Source organism: Lissotriton vulgaris, chromosome 7 (assembly GCF_964263255.1).
Source record: "Lissotriton vulgaris chromosome 7, aLisVul1.2, whole genome shotgun sequence".
Classification (NCBI taxonomy): Eukaryota; Metazoa; Chordata; class Amphibia; order Caudata; family Salamandridae; genus Lissotriton; species Lissotriton vulgaris.
Genome location: NC_141695.1, coordinates 726,067,416 through 726,087,596, shown reverse-complemented (window position 1 = coordinate 726,087,596; position 20,181 = coordinate 726,067,416). Strand labels below are relative to the sequence as shown.

General features: G+C 41.9%; 1 protein-coding gene across 2 annotated transcripts in view; it reads left to right on the top strand.

Moving 5' to 3' along the window:
* The window catches only part of LOC147702338 (ATP-binding cassette sub-family A member 9-like), a 1,822,583-nt gene that overhangs the window by 1,605,368 nt on the left and 197,034 nt on the right, over positions 1-20,181 (top strand). For both annotated transcript variants that reach the window (XM_086930970.1, XM_086930969.1), the window contains 2 exons: positions 472-659; positions 4,953-5,028. In XM_086930970.1, coding sequence (XP_086787096.1) covers positions 472-659; positions 4,953-5,028 — 264 coding nt within the window. The remainder of the gene's footprint in view (positions 1-471; positions 660-4,952; positions 5,029-20,181) is intronic.

Below are 20,181 nucleotides of genomic sequence, written 5' to 3'. Positions count from 1 at the left end.
TTGTAGGCCATCATTTCTGTGATTTTGACCAATCAGAGTATGTTGCAGTTTGTGACCAACCTAATTAATATTTATTAAATAGGTTGGACTTAGACCCACTCCGAATCCTTATTTTGTGAACCGACTTGTTTGTTCATAGGTCGGTTACTAAGTTACATTTCTGGCCACAAAAGGGCGCTGCGAATTGTGACCTGAACAAAAGTACAATTGGCCCTATGTGAGCAGAGCCATCTGTAGTGGGGGTCTAGTGAACGCTGTGTGAGTGCTAATCAAAAAAAATTGCTCCAGGTGGCAAATATTGAGAGAAGTGCCTCACAATGTTATTGTCTGTTTTTAGAACCACTACCTTTGAGTTTAGTTCTGCTCGTTTGGTATCTCCTAAATGTACACTGATTCGAGTGACTGTATAAATGTGTGCTTTTCTCTTAAATGAATGTTTTAATAATATTAAGTCAAATATATTGATTACAGGTGCTGATAACGGGGTATGAGAGTGATCCAGCTGCCTCCAACGTGAGATACAGTGAAACTACAAGGTTCTTGGGGTACTGCCCACAGGATGACCCACTTTGGCCAAAGCTGCCCATGAAGGAACATTTAAAGGCTTATGCTGCTATCAAGGGGATGAGGAAGGGGGATGCAGCTGTGGCTATCAAAAGGTATGGAGTTGGGATAAAATATTTTACCACTGAGTATAAGTTTATAAGTTTACAGCTGTTATTCCAAAACTGCTGGGGGTCAAAAATCCCTCTCAGTGCCCCTATCCAGTTTCTCATGAATCTTCTGGCCTTTAATCTAATGCTTTATACTTCCAGTAAAGAGTGTAGGTACCAAAAGCACTGCCCAGGAGCCCAGCTGGCCCTATTACATGTCAGCTCGCTTAATACCAGGGCTCTGTCGTCTTGAATCCGCCTCACCTCTCTTTAATTCACTAGCAGATACTCCCTGCCTCTTTATTTCGCTCGTGCTGGTCCCTGCTTTCTCCCTGGGTGAAGGGTTTTCCATATTTCTTCTTCTTCTTTCCCGTTTGTGTAATTTCCCTTTCTTGCTCTCAGGAAATGTCTGCTTCAGAAAAACAAGTGTCTGCCCGAAAAATGAGTGCCTGTGGCCCCCACGGGCAACCACCGGCTCAGATTAAGCACTGCTTTAATCCCATGCACTTTCCTGATCAGGTGTAGATGGCCATCGACTGTCTGTATTGTTGCGTTACACACGGCCGTTGTGAATGCTTAGATTATGTAGGACTAGACAAGATGTGCTTGAGTTCCACCATACACTGCAGTGTAAAAGAGACATTAGTAGTTTGATTTTGCCCGCACATGGCAATTTAAAACCTGGGAAGATCCTGCATTGAACACTCTTCCGAAGAAGACAATGCGTTGTCTAGTGGCGACTTGAGGAAAGCATCTAAAACATGGCACCGTCAAGGGCAATGTGTGCTTAACACAGAACAGAGAGCCTAATGGCACACCAGTAAGTAATGCAAACTATTGGGAGCTCACCTCACTTAGTACATAAGTGAGAATAGCTCCGATGGTCAGCAAATACATAGCTCTAAAACAATGTAATGTAGGTAATGAGTTACTATTACCTCATACACCACAATGAATGAATCGAGTCAAATAATGAAGCAGTGTGCCAGACGTGAGGACTATGCACTGTTAATGTAATTAGTTATTGAGTAGATGAAAAGAAGAAAGATGCAGTTGTAGTGGCATGTTTGTGGAAGGACCAGTAGCCTTGCTTCATGAGTTGACATCTGAACAAACAAACGCATTTATCATAAAAAATGTAATAGCTTCGAAATGGATAAATGGCTGCTGCCGGGAGGGAACTACAACAGAGCGTTAAACTCCAAATCAACTGGCAGGAAACTAACTGGACCCACTGGGGTCGCGGTGCAGGTGTGGTGTAGCGCGAACGCAGCTATGGGGTGGTCGGACAGATAGACCCGAGCGAACCCGCTTTACGTAGCTGAAAAATTGGGTAGTTTATGGACAACGAAGGGCTTCGAGAAGTGGGACCTCATTGACATCAGTAAGATCTTTGGGTCAAGGATACGATCAAGACTTTTGAGGAGCTGCAATCGGAATATGCGCTCAGAGATAGGGAGTATTTCCGTTATATGCAGATCCGTCACGCACTTTGTTCGGTTTTCCCGGCCGGAACCTTGATCCCGGAATCTTCTCCTCTTGAAGATAGAGTGCTTGACGGACACGTCCCGGATACGACTATTTCCCTAATTTATAAAAAAATTATTAATGATCGAACAGATTTACTTCTGCAGCTTCGGGAAGCTTGGACCGGTGATGGACTGGAGTTGGATGATGAGGATTGGCAGGCTGCGATATCTTCTCCTAAAGAGGTCGCGATTCCAGCCCGTCCCCGGCTGGTGCAATTAAAGATCCTACATCGTATCTATATAACAGGTTCCGGGCTGCTGCGTATGGGTTATTCTGTGAATGAGTTGTGTAAGCGTGGGTGTGGTATGATGGGTACCTTCCTACATATCATATGGGAGTGCCCTAAGTGGTGTTATTTTGGAATCTTGTGCATGCTGTCATGGAGGAAGTTTCGGGAGTCTCGTTGTTGCCTAAAGCCAGACACTGTTTACTGAATGTATGGGAATCAAATGATTATAATGTGGTACAGACGCAATGGGCTACCCTTGGGAACATGGTGACTAAAAGGGACATAGCACAACTGTGGGGGTCCCAAAGAGCACCTACGATTTCAGCTTGGAAAGAAAACATGGACCGGTGCATGTTTAGGGAAAAAACTGTGTATGTTGCACGTGGCAGACCTAAGAAGTGGGAGAATATGGAACCAATGGAACCTATATCGTGGGGAGATCTGTACTCCTCCTTTGTAGATATCCCGGAAATGTCGCAGTCCCCATAGCCCAACATTCCTTGTACTGTATAGATTCTTGCTGATGCTGTGATCACTCGCTCCTGCCCCCCCCCCTTCCCACGGTTTCATCTACTAACACTGCATATATTGTTTCTTGATACGGCTCTCCCCCCTCCCTGGGAAGGACACTCACCATATAGTCTCTTTTGCCTCACTGTTTTTTGTTTTGTTTTTATTGTTTATTCATATATGTTTAAAATGTAAAACCTTAATTTCATCCTGCGCAATATCATATGACTCTTAAGAATAGTATGCTAAATCGCTGCCGGGCCCCCGAGCTGTCGGCTGAAAAGCTGTGTATCAGTGCAATATCATGTTTCTGTCTTGTTTTAGCGACGGCCGGCCCCAGTGGTTGTAGGCCCGCAAATGTATTACTGCAAAAGTAAATAAAGGTTTTCAAAAAATGTAATAGCACAACATGTATTACAAAAGTATATCCGTGCACATTTGAAGATTGTAGTACAGGTTTATTCTAGTAACATGTTGTTATTGCGCATGTGATGGATATGTTTTTACATGTTTAACAGTTAAGGACGTTAAAAGGGAACGAGGTGAAGCATTAGAACTGGAGAGTAAAGTCAGGTGAAAAAGAGATCTGACCAGGACGGGATTGCACCGTGGCAAGGCACCGTCACTCTCTGAATTCATTTAGTCCATGTTCAGCTGTCTCTGTTGTATATCAACTGGTACTCTTTGTACCTTATGTGTGGTGAGATCGCCACACCTCTAGATAGATCACAGTGCAACTTCGTTGATGATAGCCGAAATCTTGGTCCCTATATCACACATTGTTTTGCAGGGATCCACAGCTGAGTCCTTCTCTTGTGTTGTGTAATCCTCTGTCACCTTCTATTTGTCTGTCCGTCCTAGAGGAGACCACCTGGGTTTGTGATGCCACAAATTACTTTTCCGGTTTTGCCGTTTATTTCTGTTTTTAGTGTAGGGTTAGTGGTAACATGCAGAATACCTCGCTATTAGATATCCGAGTCATATTGATAGTGACCGGTACGATGTAGGTTGTTGGCAGGACCAGGTAATGGACTAATCGGACTATCTAGGAGATAGGATTTAACCATCAAATATCACATATTTTTGCTGTATTTTAATGCAAACACAGATTTGTTGAACAGGTCATCAACTGTAGAGGAAAATGTCTTGAAAATGACCTTCTTGATGTTATAAAGTGGCCAGAGCAAATCCATCACCGACACAAAATGAGATCAAACAAGTCTTGTTTTGGTTGTGGCTGGTATCTCTGTACATTTCTCTCCTAATATGAATTACACCTCATTGAATGGGGAATAACTGTGCACATATGTTGCTTCATCTGGAATTCCACATGGGACTTCTAATTCCTCGTTATTTAATAAATACACATGTATCCTACTTCTGAGCAGGTGATAAATGTGTGCTAGGGGTGTAGTGGAGGGCGGATGGGGATGTTTAGGGGGAAGTAGGCATGGGGTAGGATTTTCTATGGCACGGTGAAGCATTTTATATATATATATATATATATATATATATATATATATATATATACATATCCATATATCCTAGCACATTCTGAAAAACGGCATTCTCGGACCACAGAATGACGAACCACCAGGCAGCAAATAAGTATTTCAGGATGATTTATTAACTCTTTTCACGGTTTTCTTCCGGCATGACGCGTTTCGGTTACCAGGTAACCTTGATCACATATATATATATATTGGAAGGGTTTCAAGCAGGGGCCAGGGAACAGGCAAGAATGTCCTGTAGTCCATTCTTAACTTAATTTTGGTAGCCTGATTTTCTAGCGAGTACAATCGGGGCCCGTTTTCCGCAGCAGGGAAATTCAAGTGTATAAATAACAGTTTATGGAATTTCGCTCGACTTAACTTGTAATCAGGGCATAATGCATTATTCCTTCACATCTACTAATGACTTCCAATAATAAGCTCATAACTATATTCATAAACGACAGAGTTGACTTGAAAGAAATCAACACAATTTTAAACAAAAACAATCATTCATGTATGTGTTAATTTTTGAAACAGAGTAACAGATGCTCTGGAGCTCAATGAACAAATGAACACACCAGTACGAAAACTCTCCAAAGGGGACAAAAGAAAGGTAAGAGATATTCAAAAAGTCTGAAGCAGTTTGTATGTTTTACCTGGAGACAGCCTTATCTGTGTGATGTCAAAATACCTGTTCTGTGAAACAGAAGTACTTGGAGCGGACAATGGGCCAGCCCATCGTTTATCGTTGGTTCTCTTTCTTGTCAGTTTTTATTTGGTTGCTATTTATTCAATGACTTTCCTCACTCTACTTGTGTTTGTCCCATCCCTGGAGCATGGCTTCTTCAACATCTTTTTAGTTGGAAAACTTGTCTCCTTCCACTGTTCCTGGAACTACTTTTTTCTTTCTCTTTCAAAACTCAATGAAAATGCATGTATTTTCTTATTCTCTTCACATGGTCTGATTCTCCCTCACATCTCTGCCCTTAGGTAATATCGATTCTAAACCCACCTCTCAGTACCTGTGATGCTCCCCAGCCTCTCCCTGCTTTGTGTTCTGCTTAACAAAATTCAGATGATAGCCATGACTCACCCTCAAGTCCCACGTTACTCACCCACACCTCTTTTTTTTTTACATTTTATTTCTTATACACTTTGTAACTATTGAGCAGACCTGTAAGTTGCAAATTGCTATCATTTCTTTATATTGTACTCTTGTATGATTTTCTTGTATTTTTTATAAAAATGTTCCTTAAGTGAAGAACTTTACAAACACATCAAGTTTGTCTCATTTTATCTCTTAAAAGTTATTTAACAAAATGATAAGGATTTACATTAAAGTGTCTTTAGGTGGTAGGTTAAAGCAAAATAGTGTAATTAAGATGCAGTTATGTCCGATTGCGAATATTGTATGCAAACACATTGGTTAATACCATTTTGTGATTCTGCCCATATGCATCAAGGTAAATTGCATTCGCAAACGGTGCGAATCGCAAAATTCGGCCGTTTGCAAATGCAATTTCCTTTTTTGGGATGCATCATTTTTTTTAATTTTTTCGCAATTTAAGGAATCACAATTATGTTGCGATTTCTTAAAATGCGATTGCATTTAAGAAATCGCAATTTGTGATTTCTTAAATGCAATGCATGAATATTTTTTTGGGGCGAATTCGCAAATAGGAAGACTTTCAAAAATGCACAAAAGTGCATTTTTGAAAGTTTCATTTTACACACACACATGCCCTTGGGGCATGTGTGTGTGAGAAATGTTCTTAAAGTTAATTTTCAGGGGTGCAGGCAGGGGTCCTTAGGACCTCCCCTGCACCCTTGAAATAGCATTCTCATTTTGCGATTCCTTAATTGCGAATTGCAAAACAAGAATGGCTTCCCATTCATTCCTATGGGCCTCTAGGCCCATAGGAATCAATGGAAAGGGATTCCATAATTGCAATTCGCAAATTGTGAGTCGCAATTATGGAAAATTAAGGAATCGCAAAAAATATTACGATTTCTTAATGCATAGCATTTTGTGATTTCTTAATTGCGATTCCTTAATTTTCGCAATTAAGAAATCGCAAAATGTAACAATGATGCATGTGGCCGTTCAATCTTTATCATAGTCTTTACTAAATGAGGTGGACACAATACCACTCACTCTAAAGCAGACCAATACATGAATTTTACTAGCATTATCCACCCACAGAGGGAGTTGCTCCAAGTTACCTGCTATCATTTCAATCCTCGTAGAATACTTCTGTGTATGTAAGAGAGCAGCCTGTAACTGTGATCCATTGGTATAGAGTCTGCCCTGTAAGTACGTCTGAGTTCGACTTCACTAACCCTTTGCCCAATTTGCTAGATTGAGTTTGGAAGGATTATAGGCTGTGACCTACTTCCTCTCACAACTTACTTGAAGATAATGAATATCAGGTACTGATCAATGCTCTCACAGAGTGCCAGGAATACATTTAGAATACATTTATAATAGTGGTGGTGGAACACGTTTCTCCATATTTATAAAGATATGGCGTCTTTCTGCTGATTTCTAGCACTGTCACACTGTGTGCTGTCTAGTGCCAACACAGGCCCTCTTGCATTATGGTGCAACAGCGCCTGTGTTTGAAGCAGGATTGTTTTGTGCACTCCACAGGCTGAACTATGAATAATATATGAGTAATGAAGTCTGTTGGGGTGGGGGGGAGGGCTGTTCGTTCTGGTAATGTAGTGCTGTTTTTGGATCTTTGTATTTTGCCTTTTCAAACATACATTTTTTGCTCTTGACACAAAAAGATATGATGCAAACAACTCACCTTTACTGTGTGCATAATGGTGCTAAATCACACCTCTGCTATTTGGCTCAACTTGTTTCTTACAGGAGGGATCGGTGGTGCTTACTATGAAGCTGAATGTATGTTTAAATTACATAATTTCAACAGCAGCGGGCCGTGCAGGTAACAGTAGTGGGGCCGTGTAAGGAGGGATTTGGAAGGACGATGCCGAGGGAAAATGCCAGAATTTGCTTAATATCACAAACTGGCCTATTATCAGGGCACAAGTCCTAAAAAAAGAAGTGGGGGGACTCTCCAAGGTAGGAGTGGTCACAGGAAGTGACATCACGACAGGAAGTGACATCACGACAGGAAGTGATATCACGGCAGGAAGTGACATCACGACATGAAAATGACATCACGACATCCTGAGTGTCCTATAATAGCACGTGTTAAGTCTGGTTATTCCACGTCCCGAAGAAAGGGTAGTACGGGTAACTGGAAGGAAGAGCCTCTGGGTTCTGCAAGTGTGACCATTGTCCACTGGGGTACAGTTACAGGCAGAGGTCATTCCACTGAAATGACGCTCCAGTCAGTACCTCTGAAGGTCTGCCTACTTGGGGCGGATTTGCTGAGGCAGACCACTCTCAGTGTCTGCCATGCCTGGCAGGAAAAATGAACACTGCCTACCACTTGTAGGGGAAAATCTCCCTGTGGGTAGGAGACATTTTTATTTTTCAGAAACAAACCCTTAAATTGTGGGCTTGTTTCTGAAAAACAAAGAAGTTTGCGAAGTGGGCTGTAACAATATGACAGCCCACTCAGCATTCAGTCTTACCAAAAGCACATCTACTTCACCAATGGATACACTTGTGTTAAAGAGTTCCCCATTGACACAGTAAAGAGTTATACGTTGGGTGGGTTGTCCTCCATAGGGAGCGGTAGTAAAGGTTACAGAATATTCTACGTTCTATTATATGACCTGCATTTTTGGGCAGCATGTTTATCCCTCAGTTACAGATATTGCCAAGATGCCATTTTGCTAATTATCCAAATACAGCCCACATTGCCATATTATCAGACTGAATAAACTATGCACTTAAAGTAGCTTAAACATGGATGTATTTAGGTGGTAAATGGTAATAATGAGATGAAACATTTGCCCAGTTGCGGTGATTCCCAGGATCAAGAAGGCCAGAAATGGCGGTAGCCTCTTCTCACTCAATGCCTCCAGACTATGGAATGCCCTCCCACTGCATCTACGGAGCGAACCAAACCATTTGAACTTCCGAAAACAGTTGAAGACCTGGCTGTTCATATAAAAGCTCAGACCCCCTCCCCTTAGCCCCGCGCAGCGCTGGGATGCCTCCGGGTAGCCATGCGCTATACAAGTAACAATACAATACAATACAGTTAGTGTTAGCATGTGCAAAATTTCAAAATAATAAAGTAACTCTATCATAAAATATGCAGCATTATACTACATAACTTGCCTTTGCTTGCCTCATAATTCCACCCTGCTGCATAATTTGGTCTTCTCCTGACTCATAATTCCAGTGACCCGGACTATGGCAAAAGGCAAAGGTGGGCGAGACACCAAATTACCAGGGACAGCGGAGCCAAGGGTCTGCTCTGGCTCTTAAGAACCCATACACAAGCCAAACCTTGAAAAAATGTGGTGTGTCAATCATGCAGCACAGATTATGTTAGACTATAGTAAACTATCGAAAGCACCTCATGTTAGTACTTCAGATTATGTGCAAAGTAATTATCAAACAAGACCTGAGAATCGTTCCAGCTCCCCACCACCTCCCCCCAAAAGACAGTGCTATTAGTGAACTAAAAGGCAAGTCAGGGGTTTTGTACAGTGCAAAGCCTGAAGTCAAGTATTTGAAGGTGTATTCTTTGTGATGATAAATAAAAAGGAGGATTGGTTTAAAACTTTTTGCCTATACTTTAAGATGAATGTTTAATGTAGTTTTTACAGTTTTTTGATCAACATCGACTGGAAAGTATTGGAGCTCTTTATTTGAGTATCAATACTGGAACCTGTTTCCAGGGTCGGCTTAAGCACTGGTGGTGCCCAGTTAGCGCCCCCCAATGACCGCTACCGGCACAGATTCCCTTACAACCACCCTTTAACAGGATTCAAAATGTAACACCATACTTGAGAGTTCTCTGTAATAATAACAATTGTTTTCTACTCAAACAAATCTTTTTTGCAACACTAAAAAAATGGAAGACTGGGGGAAAAAGTATAACACTCTATTATATAACTTGCAGTTTGCATGCAGCCCTTTGATTACAATTGATAGCTCGCTGTTCCATTTTAGGATTTTAACTTAGAAACTGCAAGTAACTAAAGAATACCTCTAACAAAAGCAGTAACCCACTGAGCTACCTTCATAAATACAGGTCTGTGATGTATGGTACACGTCCTTTGCATCAGGCATATTAACCCATATTAACAATGAGTCAAAACTTTCACTAGACAAAACTCCGATCTCACTCCAAGTACAACATTAATCACCGAAGCTATGTAACATTTTTATTGTGGCTAGGAACGAGGCAGAAGGTGCTTTTTAAACTTTAATATACTTACCCTAGTGCCGGCCTCGCAATCCTCCCCCAGTTCCAATTTCAGCAACACTGGGCGTAATGACACGTCCACACCCTCTCATTGCAGTGTAAAACACATTCACATAGGATTAGTTTCACACTGCCTGCTAAGGGCCTCTTGGAAAACTGTAAGCAGCCCCTTTGTAATTTAATTGCTGTACTGGGCTTCCTGGTGCACCTCCCGCTTTGAAAAGGGACGTTTTGACGATACCCTTTTGTTATGTATTCTGCTTCTCGAGGGGAGAGCGCACTCCCACAGAGCGTCTGGGCGCTGTAGGAAGCAAGTCTGCATTCGGGCCCACACGCGCAGCCTAGAGGCAAACATAACTCATCAGTAATGGTGGACGCGGTTTTGATTGAGCAGGGTGGACGGCGTCCACCCTGAAAAACCCTCGAAAATAAGTGGGGCGATGCCATCCACCCGCGTGGTACCCCGACTCGTGCCCTGCCTATTATATGGATTAGCTTTTTATCAATCACTTCTTATTTAAATATCAGCGTTATTTATTCCGGTGCCCTTATTTCTCCCCTTTTAAGTTTCTTTAATGTAAGCTATGCTAGTTCCAAAATGTGCACATCCACAGGACACCGCATGGCAGTGAGCAACCTCCCCGGCCAGAAATGCAGCATCCCTTGGAAAGTTAACAGGACACTTCGACTTCAGAGCACTTGAATTTGTCATGACAAAAAAGTCAAATAGTCGAGTGTCAGAGCTCTCACTAGAAGGGCCGCACTGGCAATCCCCCGGTGCGCGCACGGGGGGGGCGGTTTTGGGCCCCTGGGGGCCATTTTTGTTACAGGGCCATTTTTGCAACATAATCGGCTGAAAACCGGCCTTGCCAAAGAGCTCGTAGCACCCCCAAGCCCCGGGGGTGGGGGCCGTACGAGCACTTTGCCGTGGCCGGTTTTGGTTCCCAGTCCGGCCCTGCTCACTAGACGCAGCTCACCTGCTTGGCTTTACCCTCCAGTTGGCACAGCTCTGTAGCCTCTATCCGTTCAGGAAATGGCAGCGCGCTCAAAGCTCGGCACTAGAGTGTGCATTGAGTACAATCAAAGCCTTCACCGGGACAGCCCTGGGCTAACCGCATTACACCATCTTCAGGGAGTGGAGCACACCCACAAAGCAATTGCTTTGCCATGCTAATTACGGATGTATGTCGTTACAACGCATACTTTTACTCCGCATACCATTACAACGCGGTATTTACAACGCATACCGCTACAACGCATGCCGCTTTGGGGTGCTGGATAGTTGTAAGTATAATTTACTATTCTAACTCCAGTCCCCGTGGACCCTAGGGAAGGTGTTGGATAGTAAATTAAACTTACCTCTTATCCTAGAGCGCCCCCCAGCGCAATGCGTTGTAATGCCTGCGTTGTAGTGGTAGTGCGGAGTAAAAATTGCGTTGTAACAGGTGCATACCAACAATTACATCACAAGCTCAGGGCTGTGTGCAGCATCAGCCTGGCAAATGTATGAATAGCTGAGATTGGTGCACATGCGCTTCCATTCTTAACAGAGCACATGGCGGAAGATGACGGCAGCTTGCATCTCTATTTTTTAATCACAAAAAATATGAAGAATGAAATATTGAATTTTTAGGCAAGAATTAAAAGGGTGGAGCCCCACCGCCCATGAAAGGGAACCGCCCATGATGTTTGCAACTGCTTGTAATTATGAGAATGTTCCAGAATCCATGAGTAAATGGATGGGACCGCCCCCACTCCACGCATGGGACGCCTACTTGCTGCAAGGTAGAGCAAGACAGCAAAATGTGATGCCTTGTGCTTTCTTGCATTTTAAAAAACACATAGAGCTATGCAAGGTGGTTTTGCTTGGCTAGGTAAATCACAGTTTAAGGTTTGTGTTACCTTGCATCACTTTGCGAGACACAAGGGCAACACACGCCCTTCATAAATCAGGCCCTATTTAATTTAAAACACTTTATTAAGTAATAAAGAATGGCTTTAATGTAGATAATGTGAATGAGCGATATTCCAGATATAAACATTGTGGTCAAAATAATAAATCGAGTACATGAAAAATTATTAAAATCAGCAACATATCTGATGGCAATCAATAAAGCATTTGAATGATGGAATCAGTCTTTGTCTGAACTCCTCCCTTCTTAGTCACTAATTAATATCTATAATAGCGCAACAAATACCAAAATATCAAGTTTCCTGGATAGCCCTTAATAAAGATACACATTGTGAGATGGTGTTTTTTCAGGCTGCATCCTTGATTTGAGAAGGGAGGCAATCTCTCTTATTGTTATTCTGCACTTCTAGCAAGAAGTAGACAAGTAGTACCAGCTCACCCCAGTATGTAACCTTCAAACAGACTTTGTGACTGCAATGCTCTCTTGAATTCCCACCATTTTTATGCGAAAAACATTTGATTTATGATAACACAAAAATGTGAGAATTCTCTGGCACATTTGATTAGGACTACTGAATGTTATTCTAAATATCAGATTATCATATGAAGGAGTGATGCAACACCAACCAGTTATTGTATTATGAATACATCAATGAGATAGAAATCAAAATCATATAATGCACTTTAAAATATTTATGATGTTAAGGCAATGAGGGTTCACTAAGCAGGAAAAGTGTCAGACATCTGAAACCCTCAGAGTGATAAAGCAACACACTAGTAATATGTGCATGGCTTGGGCCAGAACAGGAAGTATGCCAGATGGTGAGCGGAGTTAATGCAGAGTAAATAACCATGCCAATGCGCCACACGGGGTAAGTGCGGATGCATCTGCCGTGCCTGTAACTGCACCTTCCACAATGTCTGCATACGGTGACCAGCTGCACCCGCAACCTGCAACTTGCGACTGGCAAAAAAGATGAAAGAAGGTGGTGGAAATACCTCCAGGATACCAGAACAGCATCAGGCTGTCCCGCAAAGGTAAGCGAGCAGCAGGGCACCCCGCCTGCTCCTCCTCATAAGCCCACAAGCCAAGCTTTGCAAACCACAGACCACCACCAGCTATGTGCCTGGTCTGCTCTGTCCCTCTGGCCTGTCAGGCCTGACAATAGCAGTTAGGGCTGCAGCCGGAGGGTTGAGCTGGAGGGGGACAAAAATGGTCGAAGCAGGCTACAAAGCAGTTTTTCTCTCTCTCTGTGTGCCCCAGCCCCTCACTGATCAACACACCATCTTCATCTTCATTCTAGGAGCAGAGACAATAAGAAATCTTTGTTTAAGCAAACAATCCTGTGGCTATTACCTGGACACAGCTCTTTCCACAACAAGTATGTGTACAGTTGGCATTAAGGACTACTACGGCCCACTCCAGAAAGCACCATCTGCATGCCTGTGCTTTCAACACTCCCAGCATCCTTATCAGACTACACAACTCATTGCAGGAAACAACAGGTGGCTCTTAGCAGCCTTAAAACTGAGGAAAATCAGAAATCCCCAGCACCCGGGCATCACAAACCTCTTTGCAGTACATCACTGAGGGGTAGCATTCGGCAAAAACAACAGAAAGCAAAGATGGAAACCCTCCGCACGGTCCAAGTCGGCCACTAAGGGGAAAGTCTCCACCAACCCGGTGTTCCATCGGAGCACAAGCCAGGCACCATCTGCTCCCAGTCATCCCATAATGTCACAAAAAGGCCTCATAATGCAGTATTTCAAAGCCACTCATAGTCATTGCAACTTACTCTCCGCAAATTCTTCAAGCTACATAGGTGGCAAAGAAGTGAATCTCCGGAGCAAGAACAAACATCTAACAATGCTCTAAACTCGGAAGTGCTAGTGAAAAGCGTTCAAGTAATTACCGCTCAAATTCATCAACGAAACTTGGCCACACCTCAGGCCACCTCTCCTGACTGGACCAGACCAAGTACGACTGCTACAACTGAATACAACACCATCTTGGCAGTTTCTCAGCATCCTTCTACCACAATCAGGTGTGAAAGGAAAAAACACTGGAACTCATGCCAAAACTGTTTAGCACTCCGGATGCAAGAAGACAATCTTCTCCCGATACCCAAGACATAAATGAGATGGAGGAACTGCAACTGACTTCCATGAGTCCTGTGCAAAACTCCATGGCCAGAGCACTGATATGGAAGTCCATCAAAATGGAGCTACAGATAGGCCTCCTACAGTCAATTGCCCAGCGCCTCAGGGACCTGAACGGCAAGATGAACCTCATCAAAATCAAAATCCAAGGCGGTCTAGAAGACAGGCTGTGTCCTGCTCATGTGCAACCATCATCGACACGGCAATCAAAAAACAACGGCTGAGGGCACAGAAGGGTCACATTTCATCCCAACAATATACATAATAGACAGTCCTCAGTAAATTCTTGCCCTTGAAGATCAACATCTCTGCAAAACCATCCACTTATTATCAGGGACTGCAGTCCTAGCATTAGTGCTCAGCCAACAGGAGGGGACAATAAGGAGATTTCACGCAGGCTATTACAGCAAGGTGCACCACACTCCAGGAGGGCTAAGAAAAGATTAAAGATGGTGACAAAAGCCAAACAGTGGCATCTCTGATAACCATCAAAAATCTGCATCCATCTGCAACAGTTTACCCTGTTCTGTTGTACCCGATATTCAACATCAAGACAGGCATGATGAGCATGAAAGATCTCATAATAACGCCAGCCCCTAAGATTCCTCCACCTTCAAAGACAAACAAGGAAAGGAAGGACCTTGTCGTGGCAAGCTCAGCACCTAAGACACCTCCTCTCCAACCAATTGACAAAGAAAGAATGCATGGATGTACCCAAGCTGCCGTAACTCATGAGCCATGCACAGATATCAGTGACCACCCCAGCTGGGCCACCATTAACATAACTACTGCACCACAAGCCGACCCACCAGCTTGTCACACCATGGTATTCCGAAACCTTGGGCACCCACCGAACTAACCTCGCCACCCCACCATGGGGGGTCTTTGAACTGGAATCAATCACCTCAAAAGCCACCTTGAGGAGTCTGGAGGTAGGGGTAACCCCAATACCAAATTAAAGGTCAACGTGACATCTTAAACAGGGGCAACATTCTTCACCTACACAAACATGTACCATATATGCTATCCGCTCCTTTAACTTATTAACAAGTATTAAAAACGGTTTTGTGTAAAACTAATGTACACCACACCAACACACTGGTTAGTGAAGCTTGCTTATGTGTTTACTAATGGTAATAGTATAAACGAAAGACTAAGCTGCTTTAAACTGGGAAATCTCTATTGTGCATGCGTCAACTGCATCTACGTAGTATGACGAGCTTTCGCTTGGAAGGAAATTCTTGCTCATGAGCAGAAGGTACTAATATGGAGTCTGCATGCTTGAACTAAATCGAGTGATTTTTACAAATGCTAACGCGGGGATAAGTTTAAGAAATAATCTGGGATAGAGTAGAGTTGGGTGGTATTCAGTGAAACCATTTATTTTTAAAGTAACATCTGTCTTTCTGACTGCATCACTAGTGCTTATTTGGGCCTCACATGAATGGCTGGAGTGGGCTGAGCCATGTGATATACGAGCATGGGCACTGAAAACTAAACTGGAATGATGAAACAAAGGTTGGAAAGAGGACAAAGTCGCAGAATGCCCAAGCCTAAGAACGGATGGCGAAAAGTTTAACTGAATGGACCTGCATGTTAGAGTTTAAATAAATGTTGCAAATGAAACATGAATGTGGGTGGGAAATAAAAGTTGTGAATACAAAATTAAGGGATGGGTTTGTGAACAATGGGGTAACTGAATTAAATGACATTTAAGCATGGTGTGATGATCTTCCCCTTTGCCTGTCCAATCAGATTTGGTATTTTTACGATATTGAAACATTAATGGGTGCAACATGCCGAAGGAAAAGTATAATTGAGATAGCTGTAGTTAGTTAGTGAGATGAAGAAGCAGACGAAGATTTGCCGAATGCAGAGCGTGAGAGAGATGATGTGAGTGAGAGATGCTGACGCTGACAGAGATGCTGTGAGACGCTGATGAAGAATCGAATGCAGAGCCTTCTATCCTAAATGAATTAGGATTAGACAGAAGATCGCGGAAGAATCTCGAGGAGGAAGAGAGTGTCAGAGAGGGGTGCAACGCAGGTGTCGGTATTCTAGAGAGGTCATCTATCCTGTCCTGAAGTCTTTGTTACCTGATCTATCCAGGGGGCCCCTTTCCAGCCCTTTGGCCAGGGGTTTGGTCTTCACACCATTCTTTGTAACCATCATTTTGTGCTATTTGCAGATGTTCTTTTCTCTCTGTCCTCTCCCTTTCTGAGCACTGATCATTGGATGAGTCCAAAGTATATGTTTAATGATTTAAATACATTTTCTCTCCTACGAATGACGGTGACTGCACTGTGTATTTGAGATAGTTTACATGTGTTTAGAAATTTAGATAAAGATTTAAAACTTTCCTTAGTTTGTGGTTATTTACATTAGGTAAAGAATAAGTTAACTTATGTCATTTCACCATCAACTAGTTCAACTAATGGTCCATCGACCAGCAGTAAGAACTTTTTGATCAGTGAAAGTTTAGGTTGGGGTATTGAATAACTAATCTTGAAAACTGTGAAAATAATTTATAAAACTTTGACTCCAGCGGTTTACTGAACCAAGTGTGTGCATGCTTATGGGCCCTGGTGAGTATATGGTAGTGGAGTATCTTTTGTTGGTACGCCGCTCGATCAGTAATCTATAGAGAGCACAGCTTGTTGTTCCAATAGAATATTCTAGTATTGAAACAAAGATCATACAAGTGTGGGTGACGCCAGTGAATGAATAGAGTCCACTGTTAGTCAGACTGGAAAGCAAGGCCTCTCCTTAGTAGAAGGCTGTGATGGTGTGATGGTGTTTATGATTATTGCCTTAGGAGGATTATGGCTATGAAAATATTTAAAACAATGACAATCATGGCTATGACAAGAAATATGTTTAAAAAAAATAATCTAAAAAATGCAGGCACAGTTACAAAACAGTAACAGAGTTAATCAGCACAGTGGGTTGGGAATTGAGTGTACAAAAACTGCTGTATTTCTGCTACAGTGTGCAGTTTGAAAGTTAGACATTTCTGCTGTAGAGGTCAAAGGAGCCTTCGTTTGTATTAAACCTGCAATAAACTTGTTAAATTTATCCAAGCACATATTTGTTAAATTGGCCTTCAGATCCAAGCTTTCCTTGGAGGAGGGTGCAATATAACCCCACAATAGTTCATTATTTTCTCAGCAGTTAGGAGACAAGCATATTCATGGGTAAGACCCAGCATGAAGTGTTTGTTCAAGCAACATTACTTCCATTGTGCAGAAGAGTATAGTAAAAGGGGATGAAGGATATAGGTGAAATAAAAAACTTGCAACGAAGGCCAGGCTTGGATGGGTTGCAAGAGCCATAAATAGTGATTTGGTCACAAACAAGTGAATTTCCCAAGGAAATAGTGCACAGAGATGTATTTATGAAAATAGTTTGAGGAATTTTCCCGTGTACCAATCAAAAGATATGCATTTATGACAGCCAAAGATATTAAAGTAGTCACAGATGAAGAAATAATCCCATGCAACGAAATCATTAAATGTGAATCAACTGCGGGAGAAAAAGGTGTACTTTTTATTTGTTGAATCATGAGAAGGCTGCAGAATGCTCTTTCTTAGAGATAGTGCACTGTTTGGCAACAAGATTGTTGGCCAGGAAAAGAACAACTTTGTTAATGAGAGACAAGAGCACTTTGTGACATTCAAATGTTTTCTCTATAAGAAATGTAAGCCTTTCTTAAATGAATTTAAAACCAAAGATAGATGAGATAATCTAGATACATTTACACAGGTTTGAAAACCGCACTCTAATCTAAGATTTTGAATGTGTTCCCTATGATCCCCTTGTCAGTTCCCCTTATTCTTTCAGCAGTTTCTCTTACAAAATAAACGTTGTCTTCTTGTTTGAGTTCAAGTTTAAATGAAGATCACTGCAGTCAATATTACACTTAGTTTCACCATGTACTTTTTCCACAGAAGAACGAGCACCATACCTAGGGTCTGGCCTATTTGTTAAATGGCATCTAGTTCTAGATATTAACCTCCTGATACAGACATTTTATCCAGTAGAGAAGGCTATTATATTTGAATCATTCAGCGTCATGTTATAAATGCCATTTTGAATTATTTGAATCAGATATAATACTGTTTTATTTCCAATCTGAAAATGGTGTGAAATTGGTTAGGAATTAAAGGTTTCTTTAAATCTGTATGCAAAACAAAACCCCAAATATCAAGTTTTTTTCAAACGTCTCATTAAAAAAAAAAATTCTCTGAGATACAAATATGTGGGGACATGGGACTTTGGGTCCTTTACCAAATTTTGTGCCCCATATTTTCCTGAACAGTGTCCTGACAATGGGCCAGATGCTTTACCAAGCATTTTGCAAGTCGCAAATTGCGTCACAATTGTAAATCGCAATTACAAATCGCAATTTGCGACTCGCAAAATGATATGTATAACAGTGTCCGAGACACTGATTGCAATTCCCAATGGGGTCGCAAAATACAAGGCTCATGAATATTAATGAGCCACTCGCAATTTGCGACCCTATTGGGAATGGCTGGCCCTCCCAGGGATGGTGGCCTGCTGGGCTCAGCAGACCTCCATGTCTGGGGCTGCTTTTCAATAAAGCAGTTGTTTTAATGCAACCCGTAATCCTTAAAGGAAAACGGGATGCATTTATTTTTTTAAGTGAAACATTTTCGTTTCATTTTTTAAGGGCAGGTAGTGGTCCCTGGGACCCCTAACAGCCCTTCTGAAATGCCCTTGAGTTCTACATTGAAGGCACCTGGCAGTGTTCTCATACTGTAAAATGATATGTATTTCCATGAATACCTAGTGTGAAGATGTAATCCAATGAAATGTATAACATAGGTGGCCTTTGATGTACTTCTATAGAGTTCAAAACCTTTCCTAAAGAATCCCATCAGACAGTTGATGTGCAGTAATGTTAACAGCAAAAATCTATTTATCTTCTATCTGAGGAAAAATGTGACTGTAACTCTTGTAGCACTGAAGATTTCACGGAAGATAGAGCCTGTGCAGTTTACTCAAAACAATATCCGTGGTAATCCTCAAATGGAATTTTTAAAATTGTAGCAAAAATAGAACTATAAGAGAATGGTGGATGAATATACAGCTCATAGGATCCATCTGTAGTGTCCACTTTTTTTGGATGCTGAAGTTTATGGGGGAGATGGAAGGAAAACAACTCTTCTTTCTTCAAGACAAAAAACAGTTTGTCTCCTACAATGCAATATGGCACTGGCGATGTGCTCCTAAACAGATTCCACCACATGATGCTTCTGTATGTGAGTGATCAAAACCTTCTTGTTTTTTCTTGTAGCAGGCAGTAGTTGCAGGATTACAATGTAAGTGCTTTCTACCTCAAGAACTGGCACAAGTATTCTATAAAAAAAACAAAAGGTATCTTTTTAGGAATCCATTCCTGGACTAGTCCTCACACTCGTTGAATCCACCAATTTAGCAGCATCCTTCTCTTCAGTGGCTGAGTCTGGCATACCCTTCTTATTTGCTAATTTTTATCTCATGTCCTATATATTCTACAGTAGATGGATATATGAATCAATATTTGACTCCACCTTTCCAAGGACCTGAACATCTGGCACATATATGACCATCCTGAAGAGTATTTTGAGTGGTGTATTGCTACTAAATGCTCCTCTACCCAAATTATTGAGTGCTAGTTGAGTACTATGTAGAATATGATATCACAAAAATCCTAATTCAATATCCTCACAGTCAAGAACAGTTTAAGTGTGCTGTTGGCTTGCTCGATGTTTCTATTCAGTTCCAGACGGAAAGGGTGTATGTATAGCAGTCTTACTCCCACAGCAGAAATAGCATTCACAAATGTTTGAACAGTGAAAGCAGGACCATCATGAAATGAATGACCTGATACTATTGCTACCAGGACCTTGAAGGCTTTAACAACTGATCGAGCACTGGCAACCTTTTGTGACAAAAACCACAGAAATATAGAGTGGGAATCAACTCCAACCAATATACTTTTATATTAATTGACATTTGGCAATATGCCAAAATGGTCAAGATGCACAACACCAAAGACTTTAACAGATAAGACACTGGGGTCTGGGGATAAACTGGTTGAAATCAATTATAGTCCCTTTAACCGAGTGCACAACACCGGTGCAACTTGAATTTCCCCTGGAGTGGTGTGATGAGCCAATTAAGTACATAGGCATATGGATTTAAAGAGACCCAAGTTCAGTCTTACAGTGTAATTATGATAAAGCGGTCTCCCGGCTAGAAGAGCAGGTGTTGAGAAGGACACACCTTCCTTTGTCACTAGTGGATAGAATAGCGGTAATGAAAATGATCA